The sequence below is a fragment of the Paramacrobiotus metropolitanus genome, unplaced genomic scaffold (genome assembly GCF_019649055.1).
Source record: "Paramacrobiotus metropolitanus isolate TYO unplaced genomic scaffold, Prichtersi_v1.0 Parri_scaffold0000076, whole genome shotgun sequence".
Taxonomy (NCBI): domain Eukaryota; kingdom Metazoa; phylum Tardigrada; class Eutardigrada; order Parachela; family Macrobiotidae; genus Paramacrobiotus; species Paramacrobiotus metropolitanus.
In genome coordinates this window covers 225,920-237,069 of record NW_026570296.1, presented here as the reverse complement: position 1 = coordinate 237,069, position 11,150 = coordinate 225,920, and the positions used below count along the sequence as shown (strand labels likewise).

The 11,150-nt window shown below is 41.1% G+C and overlaps 2 protein-coding genes across 2 annotated transcripts; one reads left to right on the top strand and one right to left on the bottom strand.

Annotated features, from left to right (window-relative positions):
• Window positions 1-593: 593 nt before the first annotated feature.
• LOC129595280 (uncharacterized) lies at window positions 594-2,314 on the bottom strand. Its single transcript, XM_055492231.1, has 4 exons — window positions 2,140-2,314; window positions 1,818-1,955; window positions 1,595-1,623; window positions 594-1,369 (listed from the first exon to the last, which is right to left on the bottom strand). Exons 2-4 carry the CDS (start codon window positions 1,855-1,857, stop codon window positions 881-883), a joined length of 558 nt encoding a protein of 185 aa, XP_055348206.1. The 5' UTR covers window positions 1,858-1,955; window positions 2,140-2,314; the 3' UTR covers window positions 594-880.
• A 1,881-nt stretch (window positions 2,315-4,195) lies between these two features.
• LOC129595270 (nuclear receptor ROR-alpha B-like) lies at window positions 4,196-10,975 on the top strand. The gene is made up of 8 exons (XM_055492219.1): window positions 4,196-4,950; window positions 5,483-5,624; window positions 6,016-6,111; window positions 6,175-6,303; window positions 7,356-7,798; window positions 8,402-8,548; window positions 8,637-8,847; window positions 10,305-10,975. The coding sequence occupies exons 1-8, from the start codon at window positions 4,822-4,824 to the stop codon at window positions 10,598-10,600; spliced, it is 1,593 nt and encodes a 530-aa protein (XP_055348194.1). The 5' UTR covers window positions 4,196-4,821; the 3' UTR covers window positions 10,601-10,975.
• The last annotated feature ends 175 nt before the right edge of the window (window positions 10,976-11,150 follow it).

Sequence of the window (11,150 nt, the reverse complement as noted above, 5' to 3'; positions counted from 1 at the left end):
TTTGACCAATAAAAAATCTATACATATGTGGGTGATCAAATCTTTTCTGAGCGTTTTGCAAACGCCTTCCCAATTTTTTGATAATGGCAACAGCCAAAGCAGTCGGACAGGTTCATTATTCTTAAGGGAGTAAACATATGTTGGTCGTGTACGGTAGGTAGATTACTGGATTTAAATATAACCTGGACTTCTTTTAATGTTCCGGGTACACGCGCACGCGCGGCATCTGCTCCCGCAGTTGTCGATTAGAATTGATAATTCTTGGAGCGCCGACGGTATATCGACGCAAATGACACATTCCTCTGTCGATGGGCATTTTCGTGCAAGAGTGAAAAGACGGGAATTTAAGAATCATGTACTTTGTACTGTACATACAATACATAAAGTATTTGCATATTGTACGGCATTGCTTTAGTATCCGTAGAATAATTATTGCATATTCTTAAAATTTTATTGACTTGAAGTGCGTTTCCCATAAAAGTATTGTGTACAGAATCAGAGTACAGATACTTCGTAGACGTGCCGGTTGGAAATCTTTCACATTTTATTTTGTGCATTAATATGACTCCATGATTTCGCATACGGTGCATGCGCAATTACAATAAAGTTTATTTGGCACGCCACATCCCAAGACAGTCAGCTCCTCCAAATGGAGATATCTTACAGGCAATTGGAAATTTCTATTTTTTCTTATTTTGGAAAACGCTATACCGCCTTTTGGTTATTCAATGTTATTCAACGTATGAATCCAACCCAGGATAAGCAGCCTGACGTAATACCACCAGGCTTTGGCACGTTAGCAAATTATATGTGTTTACTCGATCTATTCCCGAAATAAGTAGCCGACCACTTCAAAAGGTGATAATCCTTCACGTGTTCCCTATGCGGCAGCGAACACAATGTTCGTCGAGGTTGGATTGGGAACTGATTTGACCGGTTCCGCTTTAGCTAACAGTTTGCAGCCCGACTGTCCCATGGCGGCGGTGTAATACGCCGCTTTACAGTTGGGATGGATATCGCACAGATTTCTGCACGTATCCGCCGACAACCCATTGCCGCTGCTGAGCACCGTGTTCCCTTTCTTATTCTTCAGCTCCGCCGAATCCAGGAAGGCGTTGTCGCGTTTAGTGAATTTCTTGTAGGCAAATCCAATGAGCTCGAAATTATCAAAACCGGCTCCACCGAAGCTGCAGTCAGAAGTTGGCGGAATGAGTTGGCATTTTTTGTCCTTGATGTTGTAAGATGCGAATCGGCAGTTGGCGTCTTTCTGGCACTTGCTACCGCAATCGTCCGCCGATTTACTGGCGACGTCTGGGATCTTTTGACCACAATCCACTGCGACGGATTTGATTTCGAACATCTTCCCTTTCTAAAAGCACATATTTTATACTTAATTAAAACATTGTAAACCAGTGGATGCCTTTACAAGGGAAAATTAAATTTCCGAAGATATTTTATTTCCGTTATAGGATGTTGTTTAAGTTTAATAAACAAATTACGGTTATAGTCGATTCAAATTATGTTCGTCCATCATATCCAAACTAGACATTTTTATTGTTTTATTGAAGTACGTATTGAAATTAATGCCACTTACGCTATCGCTTGCTCCGTATGCCAGGGCAGCTAAAAAATACGCCAAGTAAGTCTAGACTTTTCAAACCGTTGTATCTGTACTCGTACACATGTTGCTCCGAGCTGTTTCCGGTGGGTGTAGCGTTGCGAAAGTTAAGCGAAGTTAACAAAAAAAAATAATTTTTGCAATAACTACACTAAAATTTTTTGCACTGCACTAAAAAAAATACAGTGATTAGCCTTACCGAACACAGCAAGAAATGCCAAAGATAAGAACGTTTCCATTTCTCTGTGGAAATTCAACGAATTGTGGGACAATGCCGACAGGACTGTGTGGTACTGGGTATAAATAACGTATATCCGGTTAAACCGTCACGGTCACACTACCATAAACCGTATGTTAGGATTCTACCAGAATTTTGTACAAGACGACGTCGGCTTATATACCTTGTTGTTTAAGGTATACCTAATTAATGCTGACTCGAAGCAGCCATAACATAACCTGTTGCTATCCTGATCATTAATTAATTTTCTTGGCCGTAGACAACTAAACCATTTCACACTCACACTAACTTGGGGCGTTTTTGCATCTCGAAAATGTTGTATTTTGTTGTTTGTCCCATCCAGTTCCAGGCTCCAGATGCAAGAAAATTGTAATTAATTGCCTACGCGTTTACCGTAAGTAAATGACTAGCGGCCTATTAGCAAACTGATTCTAGTTTAATTAAAGCCCAAGATAACTTCGTTACGAAATAGTTTCTCTAAGCAAATAAGATATATGATAACAACGTTCTCGTGTTTAATAAATGTCTGCCAATAACTATTCGGCAAATATAGTGAATATAATCATGAATTTGTGATTCCGTTACTCATTTTGTATCCTCCAGGCACCGTACGATACTGTCTGTACTAAGCAGTATTAAATTTTACCGTTCAATAATCATGATTCTAACGATTTTAAGATACAACTAGTAAAAAAGGTTAGTAACACAACAGTTAGAGCACCTTACACTTTTCCGCTCTTTCCATTAATTGTGTCCATAACTGACGTCGTGTCGGGAACCGGTCGGGCCGGGAAAAGCTGACCGTATGAGAAGGGCCCATTACGAGAACGGGACAACACTGTATGTGCAATTTCACCGCTGCATGGACGTATCACGTCCCGCGCTTCTATTAACCGGAAGACACACGTGCCGCTAGCCCGGGTAGTCATCGACTCATCGTAACTGCAGTTCAGACGTTACGCAGCATTTCATTCATTCTACAGTGGCTATATTGGAAGCAGCATCTCAACATGTAAATGTAACTACACAAATTTACGTACAAACAAAGCAACAAGAATAAAACTACTGATTCCCATAACTCTGTACATAATTATATAATTCCCGAACCTTATCCGTGGTATATGTTTACCAATCAATGTATACAAATCATTTGGCTACACCCTGTCATAAAACAATACAAAAAAATTCTTTGTAAATGCGCGAAAGTGAAAGTTTTCGTGCATGTATTGATGTGCATGAATTTCCTCACGAGCCTGTTTTCTGTTGAATGAATTTCCTCACGAGCCTGATTTCTGTTGATTGAATGTACTGCTTTGTGATGTTAATTCTTTTTCTCTAAACTGCAACTGAATAACAACTAGTAACATGCCTTTGCTTGCATGTACGACTTATTGTACATGTACGTAGCGGGTCAAATTCCCTTGAATGCAATTTTGGTACACCTTGTAATTAAGCTTTTCGGAATTCTATTAGATATTTTAAGTTATTTCACCCATGACTTCCAGCCGGATTTTATACACAGGCGCGCACAACAATATGCTACAAAATAGTACGGTATACAAATAATTTTGCTGTAGATTGCAATAAAATGAATAAAATGACGCAAGAAAGTGTTTAGGAATGCGCAAAAGTGAAAGTTTTTGTGCATGTACATTTTATGTACACGAATCTGGTCCCATTTGTTCCTGTATACTCACGATCACTTTAAAGTACGCAACTTGTATTGTAAGTACATCTATGAAGTATAAATGATGTAAGGACCTACATCGTTTCAAGGCTGTATCTGTAATAACACGAAAAAACTTAAGTTATCAGCAAAATAACAGCAAAATATTAGCAGAATAATTAATAATTAATTATTTATCGTACCACGGCAGTACATACATAATGTAACATTGTATTGTATAATATACAGTACGTTAAATGTGTACACATCGGTAAACCGAAACCGAACAGGAACAAACTCCATTTCTGGATGCCGGAAAACAATGCTTGTGTTTTTAGCTTGTTGGCATTCAAACAGTAATAAAAAAATTAACAACCAGTTTGTATGTGCCGTGTACATATTTATCCCACAGGCACATGCCATGCGCGGATCTACCCGTAGCAAAATTAATCCCTGTACAACTGTAGCGATTTCCCAGGGAATTTTGCGATATTGAAATCGATTCTTTTGGCTCGCTTATCCGGAATATGAGCGATACATGGACTGTACAGTACCACATGTTGTCTGCACATTTTGTTTGTGCCACGTTTAATAATAATCAAGTTATCGTGGGTTGAGAGCAGCACAGGTGGCTGATCGAGTATAGTATAGTATACTCGTATACGACATCCCCAAACTACATACAGAATCAATGCTCGTGTTATGACTAATCTTTTCATTATTTATACATACACTGTTTACATTTATATTAAGGTAAAAATTTAAAGTATTCATAATTCAATTAGTCGTAAAGTTGATATATAAATATTTACGATTAAATCCGTGCAGTATCTGGAAGAAGCCCGCTGCATACGAGCATGGTATGGACTGATAGCAGCAAATGTAACGTGCTGCCAGCTACAGCACAGTGGCGTTTATTTTCACTACAAATCACCAACGCATGTGCCCGTCTCACTGCACCGACGTCAAAGGGGCCTAGATCATTTATACCTTACGCTAATTGTCATTACAGCTATTTACGATTTGACTATTGATCCACGAACTCGCGTTGCTCTATGCATGGAACCATCAGTTGATGGCATAGCATAGAATAATTTTCTATCCCGTCGCGGATTGTGGGAACGCTCGTTATCTCTCATACAGTGTATCCTTGTTACTGGAATATACACTATATTCTCGTTGCTGGAATTAGTGAGGCTACGTGGCTGTTTAGCAATTAGCATCAACAACTTGTGTAATTCTGGGCATCGCGTACAGTAGGGCACTGTAATACATAGTCCAGCCTGCATTTTCTGGACTATGGGTCTAGATGGATCGTCCACCAGCTGTCTGCCCGTGGATTCCTGCATCAGCGTACCGCGGTGTCGCATCTGCGGAGCACGCAGCACGGGACTGCATTACGGCGTCATCAGCTGTGAAGGATGCAAGGTACGTACCTTATATTGTCAGCAGTAGATCGCATTTCCATTAAGCAAATGGTAAATGCACTTGTTTATTTAAGACTGTGGGCAATTAATCAGAAATCAACAATTATCACTTAACCAAAACGCCAAAAGCCAGACTTTCACACCGTTCTTATCTTCGATGTAAATATGTTATAATTATGTATGATGCTAGTACCTTTCCATATGTATAAATGTCGAGCTTCTTCTGTAACTGCTTATGCTGCTTCCGAAAAGAAGCCAGCTTTATCATTTATGTACGTAAATTATCAAATTTTTAAAAGCTTATATTAAGTATGGTTAAGTATGATATGAAAAATGCGTAAGATTCGGGTTGGAACTTGGGACAGTATACTGCTGTTAATGCTGTGCCCCACAATTTCCAGCTAAATTATGCATTATTGTCGCCACATGCTAAGCGTTTTTATCTGTACAAGCTGTGCTAAAAATGAAAATATGGAAAAAGTGGACTCTGGCCATGATTATGTAAGTATGATGATATATCGTCCTCATTGCAGGCTTTCTACAAGCGCGCCATCAAGAATTCCCTCAAGTATGCCTGCCACTTTGGATCACGCTGCGTTATGACGTCCAAGACCAGCGGACGCTGCAAAGCCTGTCGTTTCCGGCGCTGCGAAGAGGAGGGAATGAGCGCCCAGGGTATGTTAATCATAACCCGAATCTTAATGCGTTTTATAACTATTCCTACTTCGGACATATGATGGTTAATAAGCAAATTAGAAGGAAGTACTCGTCAATCGTCGAAAACTATGTTTCCAGTTTTTCTCACATTTATGTGGCATAATTCTTCGTTTCATCAGTAATTACGCACGTGTCTTATCCTAATTTCTGAACACAACGAAGTCGCCAGATGTTCCGAAATAATGGTATTTATTAGTAAAAACCTTCGCCCATGAAATTCACGGAAACGTACAGATCATCAATTTCTTTTTCATGAAAAAAATAACCTATTACCGTACAAGCTCGACATTTTTAAACGTACAATTTGATTAATCATTAATTTGCTGATCTTGATGGTGTCTATGTTTAGCGATGCGTCAGAATAAGAAGGCCAAATTAACTACCAAGGATTCCGGGGAAAAAGAGAAGATCCCATCACCGGAACCGCTGACCTATGGATTCCGGGGTACGTCGAAATTTCGAAGGTTAACGAAACGAGGAATTATGTTAGAATTCCTGTTTTAAGCAGAAATCAGTCCGATGAGCCCGGAGGCCAGCATGGACTGGATGGCCGTCCTCGGACTTCGATTACAACGCACCCCGCGGTACCGGAACCAAGCGGATGGGGATGCCGAGCCAGCGGCAACGGGCGCTCACGGTATGCTTGTCGGAGTTGCATAATCGACTCTGACGCTGACATGGAGATATTAGCCTTGTTTATCCGTAAATCCATTAGCGATACGGGCCTGTCCCAAAGATTGACCGACATTAGATCCACGAAAAGCGCCGATTATGGGTATTCAATCTGCGCAGATGATGGCATTTGCCAGATTAATATCGATTGTCTCCCTTAGCCTATCCCGTCCTGTAACCTACCGAGAAAGGTGTACAATGAGAGTGTGACTGACATATCGATTCTAGTCAGCCTACGTTTCACTAGGAAACATTTCTGAAACATTGCAACATTTCTCTTGGTTTAAAGAATTATCCTGTTGGTACTGGCATTGCCTTCGCTGCATGGAAAACGCGTAGATGCGATTGTACACGCGTTTTTCGAAATTCAAATGAGTGACTCCCTTCAAGTCGCCATGTATATTGGTGACTTGGTGTATAATTTTGAAATCTACTAATCCTGTTGAATACATCGAAATTTCGCGACGATCGCAGGGCTAACCACTTTAAAAACGAGCAAATTTGAGAATACTTCCGGTTCCGGTGCTTGACGCTGTTGGAGCCGCCCAGTGTGGCGGCGGTATTTGATTTTAAGTTTGCTAAGCTCTAAAAATTGAAGTTTTGTATTGCACTGTCAGAAATGTTTAATTTATCCGGGCCATAGCCAATTAACAGAACAACAAGCCTGCGCTGGTAGATACTAATTAAAAATTTCGAGTTTAGAAATGTCAAAAACTCAAAACTATTAATTACAAAGTAAGGAACTGATCATAATCATTTTTAACGGTTTTTTCGTATCGATTTTAACTACACAGATTCGTACAAAAGCCTGATAGTCCTTAGCGACAGCAGAAAAATGCAACGTAAAGGTAACAGTCCTGTAATTCCACTTAACCGAAAGCAAAACCATGAAAAATTAAATACGAATTTTTATAAAATATACAATGTTGGATATTAGTGAAAACGATGCGAGCAGATGGAAAAATAATTACGGAACGTAGTACTGACACTCGATGCTGTATGTGTAACCCATTGCAGTGCTGTCCAAGCGTCTGTGGTGGCGCGAACTGAAGGACATCCAGCGCAGCATGCAAAGCGACCAGTCCACCGCCGGGGAGGCGGAAGTCTCCTCCAGCACGGATATCAAGGCCATCCGCTGGGCGGATCCGGACCCTGGGGCGCGGGCGGACGAGATGCCCTTCGTGGCGCTGAATACTCCCGATGCCGGTCGGACGCATTACTTCTCGGGGTGTCTGCAGCCGACCTTGTTCCCGCAGTTCAACATGGAGGAACTGGCCCGCTCGGGCTGTGTGCAGAGTCCGCGGTTCATGCGGCGCTATGTGGGCGTGGTGTGCCAGCGTAACGTCCTGCTGCGGGTGTCGTTCGACGCCGTGCAGGCCGCCGTTAACAGTGCGCTCAGCGAGCAACTGGAGCTTTATAAGCGCCACAGCGAGACAGCGCAGATCCATCATTGCACAGCGGTGAGAAACTGAAAATTGCAAACTTATCTTTGTCAGCGACAACCCATGCCTTTTTATGTCTGTAAATCCTTTTTAGCATTTGATCGGCTTTTTTATAGGTATTCAGTTATTATAAATAATTATGATTATTTTTACTAACTAAGAATAATCTTTATTGGCAACAGCCACCCAAATAACAGTAATTGCAAGCGCTGGTACACTGCTTAATAGGTGAAAGTTATACATTAAAAAACAACCAAAGTCTCTGTTTTCTCTTAGGTAAAGGGCCATGAACTCAAAAAAATCCGTAGCATTTCCTTTAACGACACCTAAACTAAAACGCTGCTTGAGAAAACGAGTAGAACGCGCTTCGCCCGCTCTTTCTAACTAAGAATATATATATACATGATTATCCTAACTCACGCTAATCACATATATTGTACAGTGCCTCAGCAGATATATGCTAAATAGCTGATGATACAACTAATGCTACATTGATTGGAGTTCTCTTATAGAAATAAAATTCTCGTATATAAAGAGAATTCTTATATACAAAGAAAAAGCTTATCGTTAATTAGGGATATGTATGTAATTTAATGACAGTTCAGATTTGCTCATTCACAGCCGGATTTTGACGAGACAGTGCGAACCGAAATCAGCTTCTTCACGAAGCTCTTCAGCCGCTTCGTCAAGGCGATCCCGGGTTTTACGGACTTAGATGAGCAGTATCAGCAGAATCTCTTAGCGGAGCGGCATTCCATGTTCTGGGTGGTATGTTGTTATTGCGGCGTTTCCCTATTTAAATTCCCGTTTTCGTATCACCTTACACCGTAATCAGTGCGGTATTCGTATTGGGCAGTTTTTCCATTCGGACTTCATGTCCAACAAACAGCGCCAGCAGCTGCTGATATTTCTCCACAAACCGGACACGCCCACCGCCTACTACTGTCACTGGGTGTGCGAAGCCGACTATATGGATTTCGTCGTGCAGTTATCAACGCGGATGCAAGTGTTGCAGTTGAGCGTCGCCGAGAAGTTTCTCTTATTCGTCGTTCTGCTGTTTGACCCCGGTGAGTGATCCTTGAACGTCATTCCCGAATGCCGTATCGAATTTGTGCACAGGCACAAGAATTTTCGCTTTCGCGCACTGCCAAACACCCTTTTGCATCGTTTCATGACATTCTGTGGCCAAATGATTTGTATATATTGGCTTCAAAATGTTTGTGCCCACAGCTTCCGGTTAAAGAATTATGAAATATGCCCAAATTGAGCTTTAGGCTTTAAGCGTAAATATGTGTCCGAAATTTACGCTTAAACCTGCAGAAGGATCACCTTCTGCAGAAAAATCCACATAAATATGAAGATCATTTCGGTACGCAACCATGTTTCCGTTAGATTCTCTGCAATTTCAAATCAATTTGAAAATTGAAAAAATGTAAGATTTTAATTCCGTGTCCAAACGATCTTTGGCTTTGCATGTCTTTCTCGGTAATATTCGAAGACGATCGGTCCATAATGAGACTTTGAGTACCCATCGTTATAATGTTTGGTTGCACCCGCGTTTGCGTTTTATCTTTTGGAATTTTATGCTACCCGTATGTATGGCCACATTTTCCCAACCGGAAATTGCAAGCATACACGGTTTCTACACCAATGCATTCCGTTCCTTTTGCCAGAGAATGTCATGCAACACCGTAAAAAAAGGGTTGGGAAGTGCACAAGACCGGAAGTCCCCGTGCGTGAAAGGGACTTGGTGCCACTAGGTACCGGCCTACTATCCCTTGAGGGAAGTGGCCGGTATACATGGTTCCGAATTCGTGTACGCGCGAAAAACTTTCGCTTTCGCACGGTCCCAAACACTTTTGTGCATTGTTGTATGACATTGTGTAGCCCAATATTTGTGTACCTATACAGGGGTGAGAAAATCGTGTGTGCGCGCAACATCTGGTTGGTGCATCCATCCGCAACATATTATATTTTGACACGGAACCGATTTTTAACCTTTCGAATTTGAAGATAATGAGTTTTGAAAATTTTAAAATTTTAAAAAAATTTTAGAATTGTGGTCTCGTGTCAACAAATAATCTTAATATGTATGTATACGTCTTTTTTAGTAAATTTTCAAGAAGATCGGTCCATAATGATACTTTTGTTTTACCTGAATGCATTTAAACTCTTTGGAGTTTGCTTTCCCATACAGTAACTCCCCAACCATATACTGCGCGCACAAACGGTTTTCTTGACCATGTACACAAATCATTTGGCTAAGCAGTGTCTTGAAATAATGCAAAGAAGTGTTTGCGAGCGTGCGATATTGCACGTTCTTGTACTTGTAAACGAACTGGGCACCGTGTATTCGGATCACTTCCATTAAAAGCAAACAGGCGTACAGAAAGCATCGTTATAACGCAATCTTCTTCCGATTTTGCTGGAAAAAATGTTTAAAAATATGAAGATTATTTCGGCACGGAGATAGAATTTCGAATTATCTTTGAATTTTAAAATAAGGATTTTTTTTGCAATGTAGTCACATCGTCGTTCAAGGATAAACGCTATCTGACCCTTTTACACCAGCACTACGTGGATGTGTTGATGCACGTGTTGGCCAATCGGGACAACGGCGGCGACACGACCGTCATGGCACGTATCGAGCAAATGTGGTCTGGTTTCCGGCTGTTCCAGGAGATCGTCAAGCGCTACGTCCTGCAGCTGGACACCAGCGAGATGCCCATGAAACTGCGCAGTGGCCAGCGTTTGGGCGATGTCCTCCCGTCCGGGCAGCAGCTGCGGGCATGGCGCCATCTCGAACCGGAAACGGCCTGATTCCGTTGCATTGCCGATAGAAAATGTATTAATCTAGAATTTCGTCGTGGCCGGAAGTCGCAGAGTACAGTCAGTATTGGTATACAGAGTATATTGCATGCATTAACTTTATTTTATTAGAGATGTAACAACATGTTTATCAGGATTATTAGTCCGCCGAGTGTTGGTTTCCGGTGATGGTACACAACTGATCGTGCAGCTTGTATTTTTGTCTAAGATTGTTAATACTGCTGTTTCAACACACCGATAGATATTAAGATGTTTATATATACTGTAAGGAAGTATATTATAATGAGATGAAAATACAAACCTAATGGATTACTGTATCGTTTCGTTCTTTTGCTGGAAACCCCAATTAAAGGAACGACTTCTTACGGCATTCCTAGCATCGAAAACGACATAAAGCTAATGTAAATGCAAAGTGTTCCCAGGCTTGCTTTTTTTCACAACTATTTCGTAACTGTGGGACTTGGGAGTCATCTGCGGTACGTCAGTGTATAAACACTTTAAGAAAACTTGTTCACCGTGCAAGCTGAACTGGCAGAAGTAC

Excerpts from the sequence above, each read along its gene's own strand:
- LOC129595280 (XM_055492231.1), bottom strand. The coding sequence starts at position 1,857 with ATGGAAACGTTCTTATCTTTGGCATTTCTTGCTGTGTTCG. Across the intron at positions 1,624-1,817 it reads GGCATTTCTTGCTGTGTTCG|CTGCCCTGGCATACGGAGCA; the intron begins GTAAGGCTAATC and ends CGTATTTTTTAG. Across the intron at positions 1,370-1,594 it reads CATACGGAGCAAGCGATAGC|AAAGGGAAGATGTTCGAAAT; the intron begins GTAAGTGGCATT and ends ATGTGCTTTTAG.
- LOC129595270 (XM_055492219.1), top strand. The coding sequence starts at position 4,822 with ATGGGTCTAGATGGATCGTCCACCAGCTGTCTGCCCGTGGATTCCTGC. Across the intron at positions 6,304-7,355 it reads AGCGGCAACGGGCGCTCACG|TGCTGTCCAAGCGTCTGTGG; the intron begins GTATGCTTGTCG and ends AACCCATTGCAG. Across the intron at positions 8,549-8,636 it reads GGCATTCCATGTTCTGGGTG|TTTTTCCATTCGGACTTCAT; the intron begins GTATGTTGTTAT and ends CGTATTGGGCAG.